Source organism: Sebastes umbrosus, chromosome 1, assembly GCF_015220745.1.
Source record: "Sebastes umbrosus isolate fSebUmb1 chromosome 1, fSebUmb1.pri, whole genome shotgun sequence".
Taxonomy (NCBI): Eukaryota; Metazoa; Chordata; class Actinopteri; order Perciformes; family Sebastidae; genus Sebastes; species Sebastes umbrosus.
Window position 1 is genome coordinate 29,159,242 of NC_051269.1, and position 27,739 is coordinate 29,186,980.

Consider the following 27,739-nt stretch of genomic DNA (forward strand, 5'->3'; position numbering starts at 1 on the left):
TTTCCAATAATAAATATATACATACATTTGTATAAAGCAAGCATTTTTGCCCACTCCCATGTTGATAACAGTATTAAATACTTGACAAATCTCCCATCATGCAGCGCTCACTGTTGAGCTTAAAGTACCGCTGTTGTAAGTACTTAAATTTTAATAGTTTTAAGACATTGACACAAAATGTGTGTCACATCAAATAACACCATAAATGAATGCTTCTCTGAACAGCTTCTTAAGATCATCACTTCTTTTGAAATACTGTTAGATCGAAAATCTGCTATATGAAATGATCAAAGATTTAACACTTAAAAAAAAGTCAAGAATTTCTTTCATAATTTTACTCCGCTACTACAAGACAAATGTAAGAAGAATATTCATTATATATACATAATTTAGGGATTGAAATATTAGGTCTGCATTTTATAAAACATCTAAGAAGATCTCATTAAAGTCAACAGACAGCACTGAATATTATTTATATTAAACTTGATGCAACAGAAAAGCCTGAAAGCAGGGTGTAAATATTCTTTATTTTTTAAAATCATTTTTGGCATGTTTACCTGATTGCTTTAAGTGAAAAGAGACAGAGGCTGTATTCGAAACCGCATACTGCATACTACTGAGGAGCGCAGTATGCAGTATGCAGTACATACTGCATACTACTGAGGAACGCAGTATGCAGTATACAGTACATACTGCATACTGCGTTCCTCAGTAGTATGCAGTATGTGACAGTTAAAGTGATGTATTTAGCAGTAGGATATGCTAGACGAGGTTAAGCCTTAAAACCAGCTCTTAAAGCACAGGACAAAAAAACAAACTTGTACCACTATTACAATATTATCAAAAAATACAACTTTGATTTTGTTGTTTATGTTATGCTTGTTTACTTTATAAGATACTGCAGGTTTAAACTATTTATTCTGACAGCTCATAAAGAAGTGAGACAAACAGGATCATCAATGAGGAGAGATGGGAAATATAAAACATTCATCCACAACATTTACTCTACTCAAACTGCTTTTTCAGTTACAGCAACAAAAAAAAAGTGGACTGATCTCCCTCCAGATATTAGAGAAATGCTAAAAGTGTCATGTTGTCTCAGCAGGAATCTCTCTGCCCCGTCAGAAGCTGCTCTTTCTCTCGCCACTCTGCTGCTCTGCAGCCGCTCTGAGAGCGTCACTGGCCGGCTCTCCAGCGAGCTACGCCTGTGGGCGATTGTGGAGCTTTTTAACTCCAAAAAGGCAGATAAACACAGGTTCCTGTTAATTTATAATGCACATCTGTGTTGTGATATTTAAACAAACTATCCGTCAACAAGGAAATAAAAGCCTCTTGTCTACGAGGCCGGAGTGAGCTCCAGCAGCTCATAGCGGTCTCTGAGCGTGACTACCCGGCTTGCTGGCAGCGACCCGGGCAGGCGCTCGCTGGCTGTCACGGTATTCTGTGGAGCTTCTAAACTCCGACAACGGTGGAACAAATGTTCGATTCGCCATCTAACTTCGTAAAACTGCCGATATTAATAATCTACACAGTTGATTTCTCGCCTCAAAAACTTTCAGAAGTGAGTTTAGTGATGAAATAACTACAGAAAACGTAAAAAACGAGCAGCTTCTGGCTGCTGTTGTTTACCCGCAGCCTGTGCTGCTCCGGCGCTTTGCATTGTGGGATACAGTAGGCGAGATAGACTGGTCTGATGCAGACTGGAGAATTTTTCCAAATCAGTACGTCATCCGGGTATTTCTGGCATACTGGAGATTTTGCTTTTGTTCGCATACTGCATACTACATACTGCATACTACATACTACATACTACATACTACATACTACATACTACATACTACATACTACATTTTGGCCAAATCAGTACGCACTACTAGACTAGTATAGTATGCGGTTTCGAATACAGCCACTGAGTGAATGAGAGAACAGTTAAATAAAAACATACATGACAGGATGTACACAGGGGCTGCATTGAGAGACTGATGTTTAACTTCATTCATGATTAATTACACAAAAGATAAAATAAGGCTAAATATTAAAAGCGTGACAGACAGCCAACAGCAGCAGAAGACCGTTATTAGCTCCTGCGAGCTAAAAAGATCAACGACACAAAACTGGACGATGAGGGTAAAAAGTGAAAACATGAGTACACCCCGTCTACAGTACAGGCTGATATGAGGATGTGCAGAGTGTTTTCCTCGGCACACGATTAGCAGCAGTTGAGCGTCACATGAACACCAGTCTTTAAACTTGTTTTTTGTGACCAGGGGGCACTTCATGGACGCAAATATTCCTTATTCAAATGAATATCCCAGCAAGATGTGGAGTCCAACATGGATCCAATAAGGTGTTTCTAGATCTTGTAAGTGACCTGCAGAGTTCATTAACATGTGGCACCTTCAGGATGAGGCGTAGAAGGAGGTTTTCAGTGTGAACTTGAGAGTCGGCATGAACCAACGTCCAACACCTACACGGATTATTCAATAAGACTGGAACTATTCACACAGGCACTTTGCTCATTAGGTCAAATGTTTAAAATCAGTCTGGTTTTAAAGCCTGAAGAACTTCTTATATCTGTTAATGTCAGAGTTAAAAAAAAAAAATGAATGAATAAAATAAAATAATATACAGTAAGTAAATCCTCTAAAAGTTGCAGTTGCATTTAACAGCCTATTGTTATATTTGTATGAATAATTCACAACTTTTGGCACAGAAATCTGCAGAGAAACCTGTTATAAGTGTGAATTGATACCAAAAGCAGCTCCTTTTATCTCTACAATGTTTGTAAAAGGTAGGTGTTGTGCATTCAAATTTGGTGTCACAAAAAGAAAACAATCTTTTACCATTGACATCAGGGAGGAAAACAGTTAAAGTCTACTAATTTAACAGTATTCAATGTCAAAAAGATTCACTGGAAAACAACAACTGAGTGTGTGACCACACAAAAAAAAAATGCATTACAGGTTTCTAGCAATCGATTGACTTTAACATACAGCAAGATCACAAAAATAACCATAGAAAAAGATAAGGTATTTCATTTTGATTTTCAAATATACCTGAGAGCAGCAAATCTTAGTAACAGTATGGCTTCATTGTCAACATTCACATCTTTTGTAAGATATCCAAAAGTTGAACTAGTAGCAAACTATACCATGTTTAGTCCTTAATTATTCTCGTCCTACCGGGGTTTAATACTCAACAGAGTTGCTCTTCACGGTTTTTCCCCATTTTGAGACATTTGGTGTCCATGTCATCCAAAATACCTCATGATCCACAGAAAATACATTCATGACTTAAGATGTGTCTTTTGTGTCTGTAAAGTTCAATTGTATCAAAAAGGCTCCACTGAGTTCGGCATTACTGTACTTTCGTTAACTTAAAGAGGACCTATTATGCTCATCTTCAGATGCATACTTGTATTTTGGGTTCCTACTAGAACATGTTTACATGATGTAATGTTCAAAAAACATTTTATTTTTCTCTAACCGGCTGTGCTGCAGCACCTCTTTCCACCCTCTGTCTGAAACGTTCTGTTTGAGCTCCTACTGTGTTGTGATTGGTCAACCGAACCAAACTCTTTGGACTCCACTCTAACCAGCTTTGTTTGAGGCCGTGCAAAGGCAAGAAGAAAAGGCAAGACGTCAATCAAGGCGTTTCAGGCAGCTCAGGAGCAGTGTTTCTGTGGGGGAGAGTTCCTCACTTTGGTGTGGACTTTGGGTTTTATAACTTTGCAGACCTTTTACATGCACAAAAAACTATATAACATACTAAAGGAAAGAGAAAAGGCACAAAAGCATAATAGGTCCTCTTTAAAGATTAGTAATGTTTTGGGTTTGTTTGTGTCTGGAAGGCAAACTGTGAGGTATATTCTCGGAAAACATGTATGTAGTTACACTTGGATGCCAAATATCTCTATACCGGAAAAACACATTCAAAGCAAAAAAAAGAAAGTCTGTTTGGGGTTCTTCTTCTGACATGATTTTGGTTAAACTGTTTCATCTTTTAGAGTCTAAAAGTGTAGACACGATGTTTCTCCCAAAGCCTTTGGAGTGATTATGACCCGCACATGTTATTTAATGACAGTACATCGTCTACAATTCGGTTAAAATCAACCTGATTAAAAAAAGGACAACAGCTAGATGTGATATAAAATAACCTTGATTTGGAATTTTGCTTTTAAAACTGCTTACTCCAACGTAACAATTAACATTTAACTTCAACAAATTGTTCTTACATTTAATCATCCCATAATTCCTAATGCATGTGGATTGCATAAAACATGGCTCCGTGTCAGAACAAGAACTCATACTTGTACAGAACCACACTCATAAAGCAGCTAATTTGACTGACATTGCTTCACGGGGTAAACTCACTGTTCATTCAGCGCACTACTCTTTTTTTTGGGAAGACTTTCCGAGCATTATATTTCAGAGCATCACTCTCACCACTGAGTGTCAGTAGCACACCGTCGATAGGAAGAGGCACAGCAGACTGTGTGGCTTCAGGCTGTGAGAGTGGCGCTACATATCTGTCGCTGATAAGAGGATCCGCTTGTTTGATTTTTACATTCATTATTCTGGTGAGACCCTTTTTGGCATTTCATGAACTTTACTCTGTGTGATTGTGTGTGTTTCACCTATATAAACATCCGGTTTGATGATTTTCTGTAAAACCAGTTCATTATAAAGCACTTCTTTGAGGCACACATGTATCAACTTATTTTGATCATTCCTACAGCATGAGCCTCAGTCACCTTCTACACTGGAGTGACTTTTCAAGTAACATCTTGGAGCTTGTTGATGTGGAAGTTTTATTTATCACCTGATCTCCAAAAATGTCCCAGAGCTCAATCATCCGTCCGTGCTCTGATTTCTCCACTCAGGTTTCCTCCACTCTGCTCAGCCGCTGAGGGGGTGCAGGTCCACTCTGACCTTCTCCCCAGTGCTCATCATGCCAATTGTGGGGTACAAGCCTCCTACAGGTAAGGCCACCTCCCTCCGGCCCACCACCTTTCCATTTCTGGTGAAGAACACCTGTTCAAACACAGCAACGAGATGATATGAATATTTGCACTGAAGGTTTAAAAGGTACAGTTTGTAGGATTTGGTGGCATCTAGTTGGAGATTGCAACTAAACCGGAGTACCCCTCCGCTCACTCCTCCCTTTCCAAGAATGCGGTAACGTGAGCTGCTGAGTGCAAAACCGTGGTAACACCGTTCGCCTCGCTCAGAGGTCATCCATACCATAATAACACTACTTTAGCAACGGAAGTCAGGCGGCGACTGGCGGTACCACGGTTTTGCACTCTGCGGCTCACGTTACCGCAGTTTCCCAAGCGTGTCAGAGAACTACGGTGGCCTTCAGGTAACGTAAAAACATGAAAGGCTCTCTCTAGAGCCAGTGTTTGGTTTGTCCGTTCTGGGCTACTGTAGCAACATGGTGGACTCTGTGAAGAGGACCAGCTCCCTATGGGGAGCTCATTCTAAGCTAACGAAAACACAACAATTCATAGTTTCAGGTGATTATCCACTAATGAAAACATAGTTATTAATATTATATTCCATTTCTGCTAATAGATCCCCGAAATGTTACACACTGTTGCTTTCAGAGTCCCTAGTTTTATATTTACAGATTTTGACAGCATCTCACCGTGACCTTCCTCCCCTCCACATCTTCTCCTTCTTCATCGTCTTCATCTTCATTGTTTGCATACAAGTCGTTCTGAACTTCACTAGGTTTGGGAATCACATCGAGCTCCCAGTCGTCTGCGTCATCTGAGAGAACCCAGAAACAGAAAGATGATTAGAGGTTGTACACGGTGAGGCACAGTGCTTTGGAAACAATATGAAGATGTTGTTCACCTCCAGCATCAAGGCTGTAGTCGCGTGGAAACATGATCCCGCAGCCCATGATGTCCCCTTCAAAGCAGCGCGGTCCAAACGCGTCGCCGACCCCGCTGCCCTGGAACAACTTTCCATCATCTACAAAGAACAACAGGGAGACGTTGATCAGTGCTGTAAGTCACATGCATGAGAGAGTGTGATACAACGACAACATCTGCCATTGCTAACATTTATATAAATCTTTTAGTTTGGAAGAGGAGAGTAAAGTAACATCCATCCATTCATTTTCTGAACCACTGGTACTGCTCAGCTGTCTGTATAGCCAGACAAACTCATTCCCACTCACTCCTACAGGCAATTGATAGTTTCCAGTTCACCTGACCTGCATGATTTAGACTGTGGGAGGAAACTAGAGCAACCAGAGGAAACCCACGCAGACACAGGGAAGAACATGTATCAAATATTAAGTGGGAACAGTACTACTCGTACAGTTATTGGGAACTACTTTGAGCAATGCACAGTTCTGGCTTTACCTGGCTGGTGGAGGCCAAAGAAAGCTACATAAAAATCATTAATAACCTTTTAAATATGTAATTATTACTGACATGGCTGCCAATAATAATACAATAGTAACAAATCTGTACTTTCTACCATTGTCAGTAGGGCTGTCCTCGACCAAATACATTTTTAGATGACTTACACTTGTACAGACTAACTGATTTGTTGATTTAATGGACATATCTGTAAAACTGAGTTTCTCCACAAAGAATCACACAAAAGCACTTTAAATCTTGTGTTTACCAGAGATGTGCTCATAAGTTTATATAAGAAATAAGTCGTTCATTTGAAAAAAAGCATAAAAACGACTAATGAACTAAAGAAATCTTAGTCAACTTAAACCAAAACAACCAGTTAGTCGACTTATCGAATAAGAGGAGGCAGTCCGAAAAGCCAGAAACATGAGTGACAATTATATTATATAAGACACTGACACTGCCCATAATGACAGCGGTAGTATAACATGGATATATACATATACAGATCCTCATGATGAGCTTACACTCACCTGCATGATAGGCTATAGACCCTCTGCTCCAACCTGGATGCCTGTTTTTGGGGTAGTCCTGTGAGACAAAAGAGAAAGTGTCATCTTATGATTGATACATCAGATAGTCTGAACAATGCCTCCATCCATTTATTTCCTTTTCTTATTTATGGAAGTTTTGGGGACATCTCTCTCTCTCTCTCTTTTTCTGTCTTGAACGGCTGACAGACTCAAATTTCAAAAAACAAAAGCAAAGATTTTGCCTCATGCTCAGCATTACAAACATTGTTTGTGGCCTTTGGCATCCAGACATGTCAGTGTTGAGACTGACAGGTTAGGAGGTTATGAATCCTAGCTGATGGATGATCTCAGACAGGTGCAGAAACAACATGAAGACTCTACAGTGAGAAAACACCAAACCAGCTGTCACCTCACACACCTGTGAGAAAACTCAATGTATGTCTATATATATGATAAATGTATGTTTTGATTGGGATATCTCGACAAAGACGAGGGAAAGTATTTCTGCGCATTATCTTAAGAAGTTTCCGCTGATTAAATTTGGGTTGCACATCAAACAGATTTGACAAGCTGCAGAAAAAAAATTACGTAATCTATGGGTTATATCAGTGTTTCCCAAATGTATTTTCTATTTTATTCCATTTCCGCATCACCTTATATTATCTTGAATAGTAAACCAGCCATTTCAAAGAGATATACGTTTGATAAATCGAGGCTTCGTTATATGCATGTGTTATTGAAAACATGAATAAATACTTTATAAATGAGACCGAATAAATACATTTAGGCAGAATTAACAGGCTCATGTTTTTCCTCTCATCAGTAAAACAAACAGAGTGTACGCCACTTTCTATGCAGGGAGGGATTCTTGAATTGTATTTCCTGTAATAAAGTCTACGTAACTATTTAATGTGATGTGATGATGGGCACAACAACAGGTGAGAACGGCAGATAAAACACAAGAAGATAAGACGAAGAAACACATAATTAAAGAGATAAGGTGCGAAGACTTTCCCCCAAAGCAACAAAAGAGAAAAGGAATGCACCACAAACAATTGCTCCTTCATCCAATATAAGCAACCACTGAGCAACTAGTAAGTGTTAAGCACGTGTTATCCTGAGCCAGAGAGAGACACCTTTGTTTTGATTCCTGTAGCGAGAGGTAATGCTTCTTCCCATCAGCAGATTGGTGCGTCTTGCAGGAGATGACGAGGGATGGAACAAAACCTCAGGAATGACCGTTTGATGGATTTATAATGCTCCAGCAAAACCGCAGACACATCGAGAAAAACAATTCCAGGAAAACAATCAGCGAAATGACAGAGCTCTATTCTCCACGCCGTCTGACCCGAGGGCGCGACGTGCCCACACACAGTAACTAACGGCGCTTAATGTCGAGGGTGAGTGGAAGAGTGATCCGCCACCTCCCAGGCTGTGTGAGCGCCGTCACAGCTGGCAAAACAGCAGTGTGATTAGCAAGATTGATGCTCAATCAATTAGCATCCAATAACTGAGAATCCCAGCGGAGAGCAGCGATATCGGAGCCACACTTCAGTTCATATCTGTTGTTTAAACTGCATCCTCAGCCGTCATTAGTACGCGGTTATATTTTTATTAAACGTGTGCACGCGAGTTTATGACAATGTCATGTGAGGCCGAAGGCAGCTGATCTCTGATGTGTAAACATTCAACAAGTCTTCTCAGACCCAACTTATTTCCAAAATATGCATCATTGCTCGCTTTCATCATTTCTGATTTAATACTACTTAATTAATTAAGATACCATCCTTTAATTGCTTAGCCTGAGGAACTCCTGCATACTTCTAATTCTTTTCTATTTACCCCTTCTTGTCTACGGACTGTGTGGAAAGAGGAAGTAAAATAAAGAAAGAATCTGAAGAGGGAAAACAATCAGATACTCTCATCTTATCTCATAACTAACCTTTCACGTACTGGACCACAGTGTTCTATTTGACATGGTAGATTAGCATGTAAATGGAACAACCTGCTTTCTACGGAAAACCAGATGTGAGGGTAAAATGAGACAATATTTATTCTGTTGTTAGCTTTTCCTCTTTCGGTCATCCATCACTCAGACTGGAAACAGTGAGAGCAGTGGTGCATATGAGGGAGAGCGATGACGAGGGGCGAAGGGGGGGGGAGTGAAGTTTTCTTTACCGACAGATAACCGCAGTGTGTGCTGTACTGTAAGTAACATTGTGTGTCAATGATAATGACATGTGATCATTATGGTGATGACTAACCCTGCGTGCCAGCCCCAGGGCGATGTAACACTTCTCTCCAGCATCTGTGATCTCCAGTTCATAGTAGTGGAAGCGTGTGTTGAGAGGCCGCCGGGCCTGAGCCAAGCCCACGTCCACGATGCTCTTCCCTTTACCCACGTACTCCAGCAGCTGTGGAGATAACGCAGACGGACAGTGACACAAAACAGACAATGTTAGCAACTGGCTAGTTGGTGAACATAGTGGAGCATCTAGCAAGTAAAGAGACAGATATTTCTCTGAGCTTAAAGGAGAATGAATATTGGATTTACATTTATGGGGTGGCCAAACACATGACTCCCAATAAGTGCTAATGTTGCTTCATATGCTGTTGGATGTGTTGTTACTGCATTCACTACAGCAACTTTATAAGATGTTAATATGTCAGTGTTGTGTATTCAGCACAAACACACCCTTGCCTAGGTCAATATATTCTACAGCCTTATCTAGTTTGGTATGACCAGAAGCTTTTAGTGGCTAACGTTTGCTTATGTTAGCTAACTTAAAGCTTGGGTAGGTAATGTTGGAGAAACCAGCAAGAGTACGCTACATTTTAAATATTATCCAACCAAAAAACCCAGCCATTGGTACAATCTCGTTTCCAATGAAAGTTTCTCGCAGCACTTGCTCCATATGTCCGTAAATCTAACCAGAACCTCACCAACGTAAACAACGAACATGGCTATTGTTAGTATGAAAGCAGCATGTGGAAGACTCCGGTGATGTGCAGTGAGGGCAGATTGTGGGCAGGCATTCAGGTTGAGTGAAATGTTTGGACGGGTATATTACAGTCCTGCGACAGCCACAGATACCAGATTGTTTTTCTTTTGTCTGTCAGAGCTTTTGATTTATAGATTGCTGTCGGGATGTAATGAAAATTTCAACTGATCTTCAGTTTGTTGTTATTAATGTGGGTCCTACTGAAACTATATCTATAATTCATCCTTCCAAATCACCCTTATTGCTTTTGTAAGTAATTTGGGGCCCGATTGACCCAATCCCGGATAAGCGGTTGAAGATGGATGGATGGATAACAAAATAGAATCACCACCTTGTGGTTGTCTGCCTCCGCCAACCAGTCAAGTTGCAGTTTACATCCATGTCTGGTCCAAAATGTCATCACTTCATCATTTCATCCTGTTTTTATGCCTCCGGCCATGGCTGTCGCCGGCGCAGAGGCATACAAATGTTTCTAAAATACATTACTCGCCCTAGCTTTAAGTAGATAGGGTTATATAACTAACATTACTTTATGACACTTATCTACTTGTGTAGATGTGTTACTGTTACATTATGTTTTAGCATATAGCATCAATCCATATTTGTCACTTGAGGCAACAGCTGTTTGCAGAAAGTGACATAGGCTCGCTTTAAGCAGCATATCTGTCCCATATAGAGAGCCGAAGTCCTGCTCCATTTCCAAGGTAGCGTCTGTTTCACTAACCTCTATAATGCATTATGTAGCACTTCTGTTTTTTTCTGAAAAAGCTCAAACCGTGTGACAAGAATTACTTTCTGTATTTGCTATTCCATGCAAATTCATTACATAACATGCTTTTAGATCTAAACAATCTTATTGATATTTAGATAAATAAATGGTAACGCTGCCTAGCTTTACTCAAGCAGGTTGTTAATGTTTAGGCATGTCAACAAAACTGGAAGAAGAGTTTATTCTAATCATTATGACCCCAAAACTCCTGGGTTCAGTACAGACTGTACACTGCATTTCACTGCTGGTGAAAGCATGTCAGATTTGCCTCTGCCTCCCTCTCATGCTGGTGGAGGCAGGAGCTGAATAAGATGAGAGAGCATGTTTTATTCACACATTATCCTATTAGGGACGTTAGATGACGAGGTGAAAAACTAGGTCGCAACGTCATGCAATTCTTTCTTATCTGGAAAAATGGGGCAGGATTTGGATGCGTCTTCAATGCACCGAACTGTTTGGGAACTAAAAGCAAAGCTACGGCAACAGAGACAGCATCACTGTTTACTACATGCAGCAGCAGAGGATGACAACACCAGCAGAGCTGAGTCCATTTCCAGAGTGACCTTCCCAAATGTCATCAGAGCAGTAGATGAACTTATGGCACCACAATACAACCGTCTGAAGATAAAAAGACTGGCATACATGAGTGTCCAGGCCCAACATCTCACTATTACCATGGCTGCCAATTAGCAAAGTTAAATTCACTCTTCTTTCATTAACAAACAGCAGGTTGTGTGAGATTTCAAAAATAAACTAATGGTGTTTTAAATGTTTGATCTCATTAAACCCAACCACTGTCACTTCATCACTAATAATGATAAGATTACGCCAGTTTATTTGCTTATATCTTAAATCTAGAGCTGCAACTAACGATTATTTTCATTGTCGATTAATCTGTCGGTTATTTTCTCGACTAATCAATTCGTTGTTTGGTCTGTAAAATGTCAGAAAACGGTGAAAAATGTTGATCAGTGTTTCCCAAAGCCCAAGATGACGTCTTCAAATGTCTTGTTTTGTCCACAACTCAAAGATATTCAGTTTACCATCATAGAAACCAGAAAACATTCACATTTAAGAAGCTGGAATCAGAGAATTTTTACTTTTTTTTTACTCAAACCAATTAATCAATTATCAAAATAGTTGACGATTAATTTAATAATTGACAACTAATCAATTAATTGATAAATCGTTGCAGCTCTAGAAAGGATCCTAAAGGCAGCTAACTGACCCAGTTATATAGCCCTATCTACTTAAAGCTAGGGTGGGTAATGTATTTTAGAAGTATTTGTGTTATATTTGTTGAAATTCTTATAACATCCTGGCAGCAATCAATAAATCAAATGCTCTGACAAAAAAGGAAAAAAAATCTGGTATCTGTGGCTGTCGCAGGACTGTAACAAACCTGTCCGATCATTTAATTAACAACTAATCAATTAATCGTTGCAGCTCTACTTAAATCATACACCTTTTTTGTTTTTAAATTATAAAAATAATATCAAATCTCTTCCCTTTCTGGCAGCCACTCTGGTGCAAATGCAAGTAGATGAAGAAACCCAGAAACCAGGATGTCAAATAACTAGAAAGCACAAACCTGTAATCCAAAAACTAAAATATCACAATAAAAATATCAAAGCACACTCATCATCCTTCTTCAGTAGGGCTGTGTATTGGCAAGAATCTGGTAATATGATACGTATCATGAGTCGGGGGTTACGATTCAATATATTGCAATATAGTAAGTAAGGCGATATACTGCAATTTTTTTAAACAAATTTTAGGAAAACAGTCACAGTATAAAGAACACCCCAACATACGCGTAAAATGTGAGTAAAAAAGTTTACTTTTTTATGTAATCAGAACAGTGGGATCTGCATTTACATTTATCACAGTCCCTGTAACATCAACATCACAGCACTATTTTGAGAGGGCACATACACTGAGAGGACTCATCTCTTTGCCAATGAAATAAAGTATTGACTGAGTTCATCTTTGCATGTAAACTATTAAATCAAATTCAATACTGTGTTTTTGAGAATCGATACAGTATCAAAAAACATAATATCACGATATTTGATTTTTTCCGATATTTTCTTACTCCCCTACTCTTCAGCCCTGAAATTCCAGAGAAAAACAACACTCTTGTTTCGTTAATAACATGTTTTGGTTTTTTTTGTGTCCTGACAGCTCTCCTGTACTGTTAAGACGTGCACACGTGTAATTGACGAGTTGCATGGAGATGTACAGACAGCGGTTTGTGGGCCCTGCATTCATACAGGACATTTGTAGAAATAAAGGATAATTAAATGCGCAGGTGGCATTAACTGCCGTAGGGCTATTCAGCTGAAATCCCCTCCCATCCTCTTTCTATTCAGGTTTTGTGCGTATCAACGCCTGAGTCAGACACAAACACTGCAGCCCTGCCGTCACAGGGAGGGGTGGAGTCCCAGACAAACAAGAGAGAGGGAGAGAGGATGTCAAGTAGCACGTTATGAAATATTGGTTTCTCCTTATCCGGTATTTAGCAAAAGCTTACGTGTGAATTTCTGTATTGACTCTCTGAGATTTGGATCAGGAGGACTTGCTATCTAAACGTTTGCACTTTGCCTTATTGATCTTCAATATGGATTTTTCTGATTTTGGATTTGACACAGATCCAGCAGTTCCATAGAGGGTCACTGATACTATGTTTGACTTTTGATCAATTCCTGTTCCATTTAATCTCTTCCAACAATCTTGAATGAACTCATGTGAGAAGACGGAGGCAGACTTGGGGAGTGTCGGTAATGTGTCAGGACTTGGACATGTTGGCCAGAGTGTACAGTGTTTCATTGCTAGGCAACAGCTTAGTGAAATCACTCACTACTCACTACTCACTATATAGTGGACTATAGAAAGTTTGCCATTTAGTACTGCCATCCAAATGTATAGTGAGTATCCCACAATGCACTGTGAAAAGTAGTGGACAACGATGGTCACTAAACAGGCACTAAATGTAAATACCATCATGCAATGGCAGACGAACGAGAGGAGAGAGAGCGGAGCAATTGGGATAAATCCATGAGTTGTGAAGCAAAAATAATATATTTAATATGAGCAGAGCATCACAACACAAACAGCAACAAAATACTTTGTATTTATTAATTTGGGTAAAATATGCGTATTGCCACAACGGCAGACGGCAGCGCATCACCGCTTTACACCTTCCGTTGTTACCTTTCACAATAAAATCCCTACACTGCATCAGCTTACTATATGTATTTATCACAAAAACACATGTCAGTATATATAATGGATGGTCTACCAGCCGGCGTTGATCTGGCACGTTGTAATTGTGTACCAGCAATGACTAGGGGTGTAAGGAAATAGCGAAAAAATTGAATATCGCGATATTATGTTAGTACAGTATCGATTCTCAAAAACAACTGTATCAATTTTTAATTAATAGTTTACAGTTAAGTCAATACATGATTTCATTTTCAATGAAATGTGCCCTCTGAAAGTAGTGCTATAATGTTGGAGTTTACAGGGACTGGGATAAATGCAAATGCAGATCCCACTGTTCTGATTGCATAAGAAAAATGTTTGCATATGGTGGTGTTCTTGAGAAAATGACCCGAGTTTTGTCCGAAAGTGTTTTTTCATTTTGCCGTTGAGCTCACTATATAGAACTCCCTGGATAGCGGGTCAGGAGTAGTAATTGAGTGAATGATTTCGGACACAGCCTATGTCAAATACTGCAACAGGAAATAAACTGTGACACCTTTGGAACTGGAGCTGTGAAATGGTCTATACACTGCTGGTGTTAGGCTTCTTCACAAACTCTATAAGCGTACTCCATCGGGTTTATATTGTCAGACTCACAGTGGACATGTTAAAAAGAATCTAGATCGATGCAGCAGAATCAGAGCAGTCATTTTTTTTCCATTCATCCTTTGTCAAAACCTGGCACCTACATTACCCACAATGCAAATCTAACTGCTGACAGTTAGGTTGGAGTTATGGGTGTGTTATGCTAGTAGCAGCTAATGTAGCCTCAAGCGGAGATGAAGAGCAGGCTACAGAGGTCTGGTCTGCTCGCTACTTTTTATCTCCACACCATAGAGTTTTTTGTAGTCTTGAGACCCAACAGACCCTTGAGGTAATTTATCATACTTAATGTAGCTCCCTCTGGAGCCTCAAAATGCTTTACAAAACTTTTTTTCTTTTTTACTCCCAAGAGCTGTAAACAGACTTTTATGTGTAAAATTATCCTTTAAAACAGTTTGGGCTACTTAAATTATATACATATTTTATGTTAAAAGTTTAAATGCTGATGTAAATTAAATGTATTCTAAATGTTTTTGTTACAGTACAGGAGTGATGGAGTGACACAAACGAGTGATGAACCGCCTTTGAAATGTGGTTAAGGAGTCAGGCTTCAAACATCAGTTAGCAGACAACCTTAATTAAAACTGTCTGATGTATGTCAGACTAATAATCTGGTGTACGCAGATTCTCCCTGTGCTTCATCCTCCCACTGATACGAGCCAATCATTACACAGCATGAAACTTCATCAGGGAGACAACCCCTCGATCTCTACTTCACTCTTTTGATGTCTTCCAGTCAGGTTTTCGACCTCACCACAGCACTGAGACGGCTCTTGTTAAGGTCTTCAATGACATCCGATTGAACACAGATAGTGGTAGAACTACGGTTTTAGTTTTACTGGATCTCAGTGCTGCATTCGACACGGTTGACCATAATATATTACTGGACCGACTGGAAAACTGGGTGGGTATTTCTGGCATAGCACTCAGCTGGTTTAAATCCTACCTAAAAGACAGGGACTTCTTTGTGTCTAAAGGTAATTGCAAATCTGAGCTGAACAAAATCACATGCGGAGTTCCCCAAGGCTCCATCTTGGGGCCTCTTTTGTTTAACATCTACATGCTCCCACTGGGTCAGATTTTTGATAACAACAAAATAAATTACCATAACTATGCAGACGACACACAAATTTACATAACTCTATCACCAGGAGACTACAGTCCAATACAAGCACTGAGTGAGTGCATTGAACAAGTCAATAATTGGATGTGCCAGAATTTTCTTCAGCTGAACAAACACAAAACTGAGGTCGTAGTTTTTGGAGCCAAAAAGGAAAGATTAAAGGTTAGTGCTCACCTACAATCTGTGATGTTAAAAAGCTCGGACCAAGCCAGAAATCTTGGTGTTGTCATGGACTCTGACCTGAGCTTTAACAGCCATATTAAGACAATTACAAAGACAGCCTTCTATCACCTGAAGAATATAGCAAGAATTAGAGGACTGATGTCTCAGCAGGATTTGGAAAAACTAGTCCATGCGTTTATCTTCAGCCGACTTGACTACTGTAACGGCGTCTTTACTGGTCTTCCTAAAAAAATCGATCAGACAGCTTCAGCTGATTCAGAACGGTGCTGCTAGAGTCCTCACTAAGACCAAGAAAGTGGATCATATCAGTCCAGTTCTGAGGTCTCTACACTGGCTCCCTGTCTCTCAGAGAATTGATTTCAAAATACTGCTGCTGGTTTACAAAGCACTAAATGGTTTAGGGCCAAAATATATTTCTGATCTTCTGCTGTGTTATGAACCATCCAGACCTCTCAGGTCATCTGGATCAGGTCTGCTTAATGTCCCCAGAGTCAGAACTAAACATGCAGAAGTTCAGTTTTTATGCACCAAATATTTGGAACAATCTCCCAGAAACCTGCAGGACCAACTCCAACTCTCAGTTCTTTTAAAACAAAGCTTAAAACTTTCCTGTTTGCTGCTGCCTTTAATTAGAGCTTTTACTCTTTTGTGTTTTATTCTATTTTAGCTTCTATCCTAGCTTTTATTTTTAGCTTGTTTTTATTTTCTAATCTTTAATGTTTTAATGTTTTTATAACTGTTTTAATTATGTCTTAATGTTCTTTTGCACTTTGTCACAATGTTCTTGAATGTTTATGTAAAGCACTTTGAATTGCCCTGTTGTTGAAATGTGCTATACATATAAAGCTGCCTTGCCTTGCCTTGCCTTGCCTACACATACTCCGGCTACACATGACGTCAAAATCTCAAGATGGCAGCTCCCATATTTGGGATATTTTAGCTTCACTTCTGTGCAGTGGGAGGAAGTGGAGACTATATGAACAGTCTATGTGTGTTACATTTAATGTCCTTGACTGGCAGACCTGCTCACAGTAAAATTGGTAAAAAGAAATTATGTCCATTTTTTAATATATATTTTTCTTTCGTCTATCTCTCAGCAACAGGACTTACCGTGCCGGTCACCTTGATGTCATGGAGACGGCCCCAGTCCTCTTCATGACTATCCACAATCATCTGTCCATCATCCTCATCCATCCCCCATTCAGCGTTCAGGTCCAGCTGCACTTCCTCCCCCAGAGAGTGCATCCCCACAGCGGGGTAGAGAGCTTCAGGAGATGCTGGGATTTCCACACAGCCGACCTAGGAACACATTAGATAGATAGATAGATAGATATAGATAGATAGATAGATAGATATACTTTATTGTCATTGTCATTGAAAACAACGAAAAACAGTTTAGCAGCTCTTTGCAGTGAAAAACAAACATTCAGATACAGTACGGTTCAGGGAAATGTAGCTGGGAACTCTGAAGACATTCATGTAAAAAATTGTAATGGTTGAATAAATGATGTGACGGAGCTCTTACTTCTTTGCCATTCTTGGTAAAAAACACAGTTAGCTGTCCATCATCAGAGTCCAGAGATACTCCACAGCCGATCCTGTCACCTCTGCAGCATTTTGGACCAAACTGCTGTCCTACAGTGTTGCCATTATACAGCCTGCGGAAAGAGAAGTAAGGGAGGTCGAATGGCTTATCATTATGGTTATGGATGGATGATCATTTTCAGATTTTGCAGATGTTCACAGAAAAACACTCAGAAAATACTTCCAGTAACAGAAAATGAAGGGAAAATGGCACATAATCAACAGGTCATTTGCATAATCTCCCTCTAAGTAATAAAAAGGTAGAGAAGGGACCCCTTAATGGCCAATGTGGACAGCAGAGGTGATTACAGCAAGCAAAACCAGTTTCAACGTGCATAAGGATACCTGACTATTGTTTTAAGAGAGACAGGAAACAAATTGTGAACCATGGTCCTCAACCTGGATGTCGCCAGATGGTTGTGGAGAATTAAATTAAAATAATATAAAAAACATAAAATAACATATTTTAGACTGGGCAATGTTTACATTACATCACCTGTAACAGTGATATAATTTGCCTCAGAATAGATTTTGTTGAGTGTGTTTGTGAGAGTCAAAGTGTGCGTGCACATGAGCTACTGACGGGATTTAAAGCAGGTCGGGGAGAGAAAAAATCAAGGAATGCATAAAAAATCCACAGTGTCTGGAGCACATTGGACAACGCCTAAGTAGTAGCATAGACTGTATATAAGAAGTGGACGTAGTCACCGTGACGTCACCCATTGATTTGTGGACTGCCGTTTTGAAGCCTCGAGTTCGGCATTTTGGCCGTCGCAATTTCGTTTTTTTGGCTGCCACCACTTTGGTTATTTGCAACCAGAGATGACACAAGAGGGTGGAGCTAAGCACAACTGAACGCTGAATAAGACATTTTTAGGCGACCAAAATATCAATTTACTTTCATGAACTGAAAATACACAGTGAAAGTTATAAGACGAATAAGTAAAAAAAAAATGAAGTTAAAGTTGTAAGACGAAAACACGGACAACTCTCAGACCGGACAACGCCGCGGTAGCGACCTGTCAATCACAACGTAGCCACGCCCTAAAGCATCCCCTGCTTTATGGTCTATTTGACTTTAAATGGGAACATAATTTACTAAATGAACATCATGCTGTATTGAAGAAGACTTGAAACTAGAGATTGAGACCATAAACTCATGTTTACAATATTTACTGAGGTAATAAATCAAGTGAGAAGTAGGGTCATTTTCTCATAGACTTCTATACAATCAGACTTCTTTTTGCAACCAGAGGAGTCGCCCCCTGCTGGCTGTTAGAAAGAATGCAAGTTTAAGGCACTTCCGCATTTGCTTCACTTTTCAGACCCCAGAGTTGCCCACTGGGTACTAGCTGCTCAAACTAAACAAAACTGGGGAGTCGAACCACTGCTTTAAGAACATGAGTACAACAAGTGTTCTGTGAGCTTGTGTATGTATAACATTATGTTGTGTCATAAATATATTATTCTGCTGCATCTCCATGTACCACTAACAACATGTTCAGTCTACAGTATATGTAAAGAAAATCAACATTATTACATACTTGCCATCATCAGCATGAAAAGCCACAGAGTGCGGGAGCCAGCCCGGCTGATGGTCCAGCTTGTAGAGCTGAGGCACCAAACCAACAGCAATCATTCCCCTCACTCCTGTATCCATGATGGTCACCTGCAAACACCACAGGTTGAATCATCACCGAGAAACAAGAGAGGAAGTGTCACTACAGTTGGAAATTCCCTTTCTCCTGATCATTTTATTCTTTTTAGTAGGACAGCAACTAACAGTTATTTTCATTGTCGTTTAATCTGTTGATTATTTTCGTGATTAATCGATTAGTTGTTTGTTCTATTAAAATGTCAGAAAATACTTTCTTTTTTTTTTTTATACTTTCTACTTTTCTAAGGACTCCAAAAAAAAAAAGGGATTTCATTTTAATCAGAAAGGGTGTCATTACAATCTGCGAACAACCTTATATTCAGAGAAGTGAACATCAAAACATGGTTTCTTCTAGATAATGCAAGGAGCCACTTTATTCTTGCTGTGACACATCTCTCTCAACAGGATGTCAACCTTGAATTCAACAGAGGCTGTTATAAACATCCAGAGCAACGAGTCATGGACTACTCATTACACGTCATGTGTGGGAGGCTGATGTATTGTGCATAAGAAGAACAACCTTTGTTGAGGCAGAGAAAGAGGAAGAGGAGGAGTATAAAAGGAGGGGGAACAAGGGTGAAGGACTCAGATGGCTTTTATTTTCATTAGAATTTTCTTTTCTTTTGGTGGATGCTGTCACACATGGGTGATTCAGCCACTGAGATATATCAAATAACATGAACAGTATGAGAATGTTATGTTCACAAATAAACAGGTTTTTGGGACATCCTACTTCCTCATAACATTGCGACTTTGACCCCCTTACTCATACATCTGCTGCACAGAGGATTGTGGGTCAGCCAGAAAAACCTGCTGGCTTTCATACTGCAAAATGTGACCAGATATGGTCAGACATCCTGGTATTTTTGGAATACTACATTTGACATACTATGCATTGGGACATACTAAATTTTATTTTGGCATACTAAATAGTATGGTAGTATGGGTATTGGAGCTATGTTGGAAATTAGCACCAGCAACAAGCCTAATGCTGGTCAAATATGCAAGTGGCTGCTAGATTTGCTTCACTCACCGGCCAAAGAATCAATGACAATCTATTGAGTGGCTGGTAGATTTGGGAATCCATCAGCCACAGTGGCAGGTGGACAAAAAAGTAAATTTCCAACACATGGAACACACAGGCTGCATGTTTGCCATCTTAGTTTAGCGTGTTACCATGTACTATTTGCTAATTAGCACTAAACACAAAATACAGTTGAGTTTGATGGGAATGTCATTAGTTTTGTGGGTATTTAGTCCTAAACTAAAGTAGTGGTGCTGCTACCGGTGTCAAAGGATCACCAGAGCTGGGGGTGTAAATCACAAGTTTCATCACGATACAATATTATATTGATTCTTTGGACTCGATTTCCGATTTTGATTCAGTTCAGGCGCTTGCAATCGATATGAGACGATATGATATACCCATTTAACACAATCAGTTAGATTTATATAAACAACTAAAGCAACTAAAATATGATTTTATTTTATTACTGAGCTCTTCCAGACATTTAAAGGAAAAACAATCTATCGTTTTAAATAAAAATAATAAATATAAAGTAGGAAATTTCTAATTAAAGGTGTATCTTAAAGATGATGATGTGTATCAATATTTTCACTTTGCATTGATGATATTGGATCGTCGATCGTTGACTCGATATATTGATCCACATCGATATCATTACACGCTTAACCAAAGTCAGAGGGATTCATTCTCTGCAGAGTATGAATATAACATTTCATGGCAATCCACCCAATAGTTGTTGAGACATTTCATTGCTTCTAGTTGTACAGATTTTATGGTAGGAAAATCATTCAAGGTGACATAAAAGTTTCAAAATGCCCACTTGAGTGCCGCAGGTTTGTTTGCCAGAAAAGCTTTCTGTTTCCGTTTCTGCTCCTTCAGGCTTTTTACATTTTGCTTTTTGGGTTGGCACTGCTTCTCTTTTCACTTCATGAAATTTCCAAACAAACCTGAAACTATACAGCATCTCTTTGTACAAAACTGCATGTTGGTTAAAAGGGAAAACCCTGAAGTACAGAGCTGGCCTTCACCATTGTTATCATAACTGAATACTGGCCATATGACATCATCCCCAGGGAGCCGTATATGGACGCACTGCAATCGGAGTACCGCTGGCAAATCCAGGGCAAGGAGCAGAGGAAACTTGTAAGTTCTTCTTTCCCATGACCTCAACACTGGCCTCCTGAGAGTGAGAAGTAATACGTCTCTTTTTTCTGTTAGTATAAAACATTCAGATGAACCCTAAAATCTCCCGTCAGATCTACAATCAGCATCCAATTTACTATCATTTATTAATGTAGCTCATATGCCCATTTACGCAAATCGCCTCCTCCTACGTGACTCCCACAAAGTGAGTCACAGCGATGAAGCACACGCAAGTATAAAGGTTGCAAGGGTTAGTTACTGTTTCACTACACGTCAGACCGGGGCAGGATGTGTGTGAGTGTGTTAGGCAAGTTTGAACATGGTTTATTCTGAGAGACAGTCACTGTCCTGGGATGTTTGTGCACTACAGTGTCTAGACTACCAAGAGCCATGAAATAAACAAACCAGCACTTGATCTGTAATGAGCTGAGACTTATTTGGCTTTGTGAAACCAGTTTGTTGGGGCTAAGATAAGAAAGCCCCTGTATCAGATCCAGTCAGTTCACCCATCAAAGCAAAAGCACCACTGAAACTTTATATACTGCAGTACGTAGTACAGTATTGACCCTTCATAGTGGAGTTTTACTGGCTGCTAGTTGAGGCTGTTTACACATAAAGAATCAGACTCAGATGGTGTCAACAGCACAGTATTGTTCATTTTAGCCCCCTAGCCGCAACTAAGACTTGTTGCTGGCATGCAAGTAGCTATCAAGTGCATATTTTTCATATTGAAATGAGTCCGCTTGAAACATTAGTTGAACAAACAACTCATGGAGCTAACATCATCTTAATTAGCTAGCTACAGCTGATAAAACCTGCCCTGTAATTTCAGCCGCCAAAATCGACAGTTGCTGGCTAGAGATGTGAAGCCTGTTTTTGTCTGCCTCTGTCTGAATTAAAGGACTCGTTTTAAAAATGACAAAGAATTTGAAGTTAAAATCTGCCTTTGTTATTATCATTGTAAACAACATATGTTCCATGCTAGGGTGAAAGGCTTAAAGGTAAAGTGTGTAACATCTGGCGGCATCTAGCGGTGAGATTGCAGATTGCAGCCTCTCCTGTGTGCCAGGCGTGTAGGAGAACTTCGGTGGCTGACGTGAAAACGCAAATGGAGCTATCTGGAGCTGTTGTAAAAGTAGCGTAGGTCATTTGGGGCAGAGCCAGTGTGTAGAGTGTAAGTGTGTACGTGGGAAGTGAGTGGTGAAGCAAGAGAGAGAGAGCGGTGGCGAATGTGTGTATGGTGTGAGAGTACAAGTGAGTTAGTTAGTTTAGCTCTGAGAAAATGACGTGAATGTACAATGGAAGTTGCATCTCCTCAAGACCAACAGAGGTTTTCCATGTCTTGTGGAGTGATGGGGGTTAACTCAGGAGCGAGTAACGTTATCGACTCCGGCCCAAGCAGGAAAAGTTAACACAGTGGTTTGTCCGTTCTCAGCTACTATAGAAACATAATTCTAACGTTTTATCTATTTCTTGTTATTATACTATTTGTCTCGCACCAACAAAGCCAAAGAAAATTCCTCGTGTATACCCCTTACACCTGGCAATGAACACCTTTCTGATTCTGATTCTGATTCTGATTCTAATGGCCGGCGCCGTGAAGAGAGGACCCGCTCTGTATGTAGATATAAATGGCTCATTCTAAGGTAACGAAAACACAACTATTCTTACTATGGTGATTATACACTAAGAAAATTATTAATATTATATTCCATTTGTGCCAATAGATCCCCTTAAATGTTACTCACTGGTCCTTTAAGAGGCATAGCAACAGCAAGTGGAAGTGAATCAATGTTAATAGCATGAATTTTCTGCAGAAAAACTGCAGGAAATGTGTGCAACCCTACAGCTCTTCGTACTCGGTTTCTCGTCTGATCCAGAAATATACAGTTGTCTCTTCTTAATCACAAGGGTTTTAGAATTAAAATGATGCAATCAAAAGACATGAAGACATATTTTCTTAACCCTAACTGAACTTGGTAAGTTGATTGAACAGTGTGCGAACATCAAAGTTTAAGAAGAGATGAGCAGCATGCAGAGGTGAATATGTTGCTATTTTCTGTGCTGGGACTGAGACTTAATTGCTGACACTGCTTCTGACTTTGGTGTAAATGATTTTGGCATATATGACTCGAAGAATCAGCATTAGCTTCAGTCATTACTGTACTCCCAGTCCCAGCGCACAATGTAGAAAGAGCTGCCAAGTGATTCAACAAATTTATTTCCAAGCTGAAAGATCTTTGTTTCTCATAAAAGTGTAATGATGTGTGGCTCAGCAAGATGAAGGCAAGCAGTCAGACACATTAGCCTGCCAAGTCTCAGACACAGAACAAGGGCTGTGTCCTAAATCCATAATAAATACTAAGTTAACACTTTATACTAATCTTTACAGTACACTGTTTTGACAGTTAGTGTACATGAATATACTTTATTACTTTCCACTCACAGGAAATTAAACTAGATGTGGATCACTGCTGACAGTTTCAAAAATACTACAGAATGTTTTTTACCAAATACTAAATACTTTATTTTTTTGTTGCTGTCTGAAATGTATCTGAGCTGAAACCTCGGGTACTACATAACCAATGTCTTGTGGTCAAAAAAGGAGCTCCTTCATTTCTGTTGTGTACTGCATTGTGGGACAATAAGTGTCCATCAATACCACACAAACTATTGATTTGTATGCATACTAGTATCCTTGATTATATTAGTTTTTTGTAAAAATTCCAGTGTGAATTACAAACTCAAAAACCCTGTTTAAATTAGTATATAGTGTGGAAATGGGGACACAGTACTTCAGCACATACGTATGTTCACATATAGTATGTACAGCTTGCACTCTTGATTAATTCCCAGGACTTTTCACTTCTATCCTCATCTGGAATAAAGTGACTTATGTTAAAACAATCTTGAGCAACTGGGCTGTTTTATCACACCACATTCTTCTTAAATTAAAACATAGTTGCTAAAAGGTCATAATTAAAAGAGTTCAGAGCCATCAAACTGTCAACATCTGCCAGCTGTGCAGTCAATAGAGTACAGCATATAACTAGTGAGAGTGGCAGGAAACCTGTTGGACTGATGATGCTTATTTGTGTACAAAACAATATTAAATTGGCAGGTAATCAACAATGAAGCTGTGAAAATCAGTTTAGAGTTCAGTTTGGGTTCATCATTGAATATCACACTGAGACTAGTAAGGACACAAAGTTTAGAAGAATTAGTGTTAATCAGTCAGATCAAATCACTAAATGACGTGTGTTGCTCTACTATTTCCCTGACATAGTGATTTTTTAATCATATTAATAGTCAGGGATTGAAAGGAAATGATCAACTCTTACTTCAAAATAGCGATTTCTTCTTGACAATGGCCTGGCTGCCACAAAACAGCCAACTTCATCTGAATTCCCATGATACCTACAAAGAGATGCAAAAAGAAAAAAAACTAAATATTACTATTATCATTACTTCTGCCAAATGTAAGCAAAGTGGGATGCTGATTCAGCAAGCAAAGGAGGAGATTTATCATAAAATGAGGGACTTCACTAAACAACATAACAAATCTGTGTCTCTCATGGTGGCATTGCTCATCACCGTTACCTGAGTATTTCTCCGTCTCTAAGCATCCTTTTGAGCCGCTCCCGGTATCGCACCGCTCGCACTTCACGAATTTCTCGAATTCGTCTCCTCCAGTTCAGAAAGCGATAATGAAGGTTTATGTCGTCCATGTCTGAAAATCATTACAATCTGGGACAAGGAAAACAAATGAAAATATGTATTACAGGCAAACTAACATTAGATATTCATCTGAAAACAATTTATGTTTTTAATTTGTGCCTGATGATTTTTTTGACTGAAACATTACAGATGTTCCAGTGTTAATCGTTATAGCCATAAAAGCTTGTTGGAGGAAAAAAACAGCACAGGTCCTTTTTAGAACCAAACCTCTTTGACCATAACATGATTACAACTGTTGCCTGACAACGAGAAGGACCTGGCTTTGATCGTCAGGCCAAACCCTTCCAGCTAGAAGCTGGTGCGCGGGTGTTTTTCCATTTATATTTAATCCCACATTCCAGAGACAAGCAAAGGCCTGGACAGTGATTGTACACTGCCTACAGGCACAAACGTGAGTTCCCTATTTGTGTTGGACCTGTGATGGTCAGGTGTCTCCCTAGGGCGACTTCCACCCCATTTGAACTCACATTGACTCAAGTGTAGACTGGCTCTCCTGTAAATGCCTTTGTATAAGAGACACCCTGACTCAGTCATGTGTTTGGTCTTTCTCTACCTAAAACACTGCAAACATATAAATGCCAACATTTTAACTCAATGTCTCACTGGTGTAGGACTGCAAGTAATGATAATTTTCCATCATTTATCAATCTGCCGATGATTGTCTTAATTAATCAATCAATTATTTAGACTATAAAATTTCAGAATAAAAATGAAAAATGTCCATCACAATTTGAAACCTGAAAAAAAAAATGTTTATCAGTCAGATAATATTATTTGATATATTTATAATATCATATTATATATTTTTAATATTTATATTTAATATTTTTTATTATAATATATGTATAATATTATTTGATATAGATATTTGTCTGTACATGAATGTTGTCAGTTCCTGGAAATTATGGCTATTATAGGCTATTGTGATGTTAAACCAACTTACCAGCCCAAAAACGACTGAATAAAATAGTGAGGATGTAACTGGTAATGTGTTTTGATATATATATTATTTGATATATTTATAATATAATATAATATTATATTATATATTTGTAATATTTGATATTTTATTTATGTATTTATTCTTTTTTATTATAATATATTTATAATATTATTTGATATATTTGATATAGATGTTGTCTGTCCATGAATGTTGTAAGTTCTTGGAAATTATGGGTTATTTTTTTCCAATGTGATGTTAAACATACTTACCAGCCCAAATACGACTGAATAACATAGTTGAGGATCTAACTGGTAATATGTTTTTGATAAAGTAAACAAATATTCGAGCTATGACCTCATTATATTATTATTTGTTGCGTGTCAACATCTCCAATTTACGAGCCAAACATAAACGCAGCGTAGTATTTCCCAAACTACAGGCAGGACTCTGTTGGCAAAACAATATGGATAATAATGTACCGTAAACATCACATACGACTGAATAAAATAGTTGAGGATGTAACTGGTAATGTGTTTTGATAAAGCGAACAAATATGCGAGCTATCACCTGATATTATTAGCTACTTGTTGCGTGTTAACTTATCCGTTTTACCCTTTTCCGAGCCTACCCTAAACGCAGCATCGTATTTCCCAAACTACAGGCAGTGACTCTGTTGGCCGGCGAGCTACTTTCAACATTACAGCATTTATGTCTAATAATGTACCGTAAACATCACTATATCTCAGGTTATATACACACTATTCAACGCCTATTTGTCTCGTGTTGGTTCCTTACTGTTTTAAAACTTGTAACGCGTCGTCCTTCGGTTTTTCTTCCAGTTTTAAGGAGGTGAAGTCTGTCACTTTAGGGTCCAAACTGTGCCGTCGGAAGTCCCGCCCCTCTCAGCCAATCACAGCAGAGGAAACATTCAGTTTGTAGTCCTTTAACCTGTGCACTGCCGTCGGTTAATGTAGTCTTTTAAAGCAGTTTACAACACAGCCAACATGAGTATATTATAGACAAATCTGGGGGGAAAAGATTTTAAGATTCAAGATTCAAGATTCACTTTATTGTCATTTCACTGAGTATTTGCATACACAGAAGGAAACAAAATATTGTTTCTCCCAGCTCCCGTCAGTGCATTAAAAAGGATAGAATAAATAAGTATTAAATTTAACAATACCTAAAAATAACAATAAAAGAATAAAATATGTAAACGCCTCAGACACAATTTCATACAATTTGCAGTCATACACCCAATTTGCAGTCGTGTTTAGCAGCAGAGAAAAGAGCATTTATGTCCATAGTAAAGTGCTGTTTGCATTACTGTTTCAAAAATTGTCTTTGACATGTGACTAAGATCTTGTAAGAAAAGAAGCATTGTCACCTTAATGTTTTGTCAAAGACAAGTAGTCTTTATGAAAACTGTTTAATTTTCTACAAAAGTAATAATAAAAGTTTAACTTTTGGGGAGAATCCTTCTTATACTTGTTTATCTAAGAGTAGTAAGACCTTTTTTTACAGTTATATTTGAAGTATTGTTTACTTTTGGAAAGGAAAAATCACAAAGTTATGCTTATTAGACACAATAATGAGGATATTCCATTGAAATTAGCTTTGAACACATTTTCTCAGGGGTAAAAATCTTTAAGAAGCATTAAAAAAGACTTCTGTAAGTGATGTATCACAGGTTAATCTTAATTTGTGATATTGATATGAATCATTAAATATGCTAGGCTAGTACACTTTCTAGAAATTTAATTAAGATTCTGTTATACGAAATACATAAAATAA

General features: G+C 38.8%; 1 protein-coding gene across 1 annotated transcript; it reads right to left on the bottom strand.

Moving 5' to 3' along the window:
• Nucleotides 1-2,595: 2,595 nt before the first annotated feature.
• LOC119491598 (SPRY domain-containing protein 3-like) lies at nt 2,596-26,885 on the bottom strand. Its single transcript, XM_037775745.1, has 11 exons — nt 26,741-26,885; nt 24,865-25,011; nt 24,606-24,681; nt 18,982-19,106; nt 17,379-17,511; nt 16,964-17,152; nt 9,174-9,323; nt 6,910-6,967; nt 5,862-5,981; nt 5,650-5,774; nt 2,596-5,033 (listed from the first exon to the last, which is right to left on the bottom strand). Exons 2-11 carry the CDS (start codon nt 24,990-24,992, stop codon nt 4,899-4,901), a joined length of 1,239 nt encoding a protein of 412 aa, XP_037631673.1. The 5' UTR covers nt 24,993-25,011; nt 26,741-26,885; the 3' UTR covers nt 2,596-4,898.
• Between the last annotated feature and the right edge of the window lie 854 nt (nt 26,886-27,739).

Coding starts and splice junctions, on each gene's coding strand:
- LOC119491598 (XM_037775745.1), bottom strand. CDS start 24,992: ATGGACGACATAAACCTTCATTATCGCTTTCTGAACTGGAGGAGACGA. Junction 19,107..24,605: donor GAAGAAATCGCTATTTTGAA/GTAAGAGTTGAT, acceptor TGGTGTTTGCAG/GTGACCATCATGGATACAGG. Junction 9,324..16,963: donor ACATCAAGGTGACCGGCACG/GTAAGTCCTGTT, acceptor TTATCTCCACAG/CTGCTGGAGTACGTGGGTAA.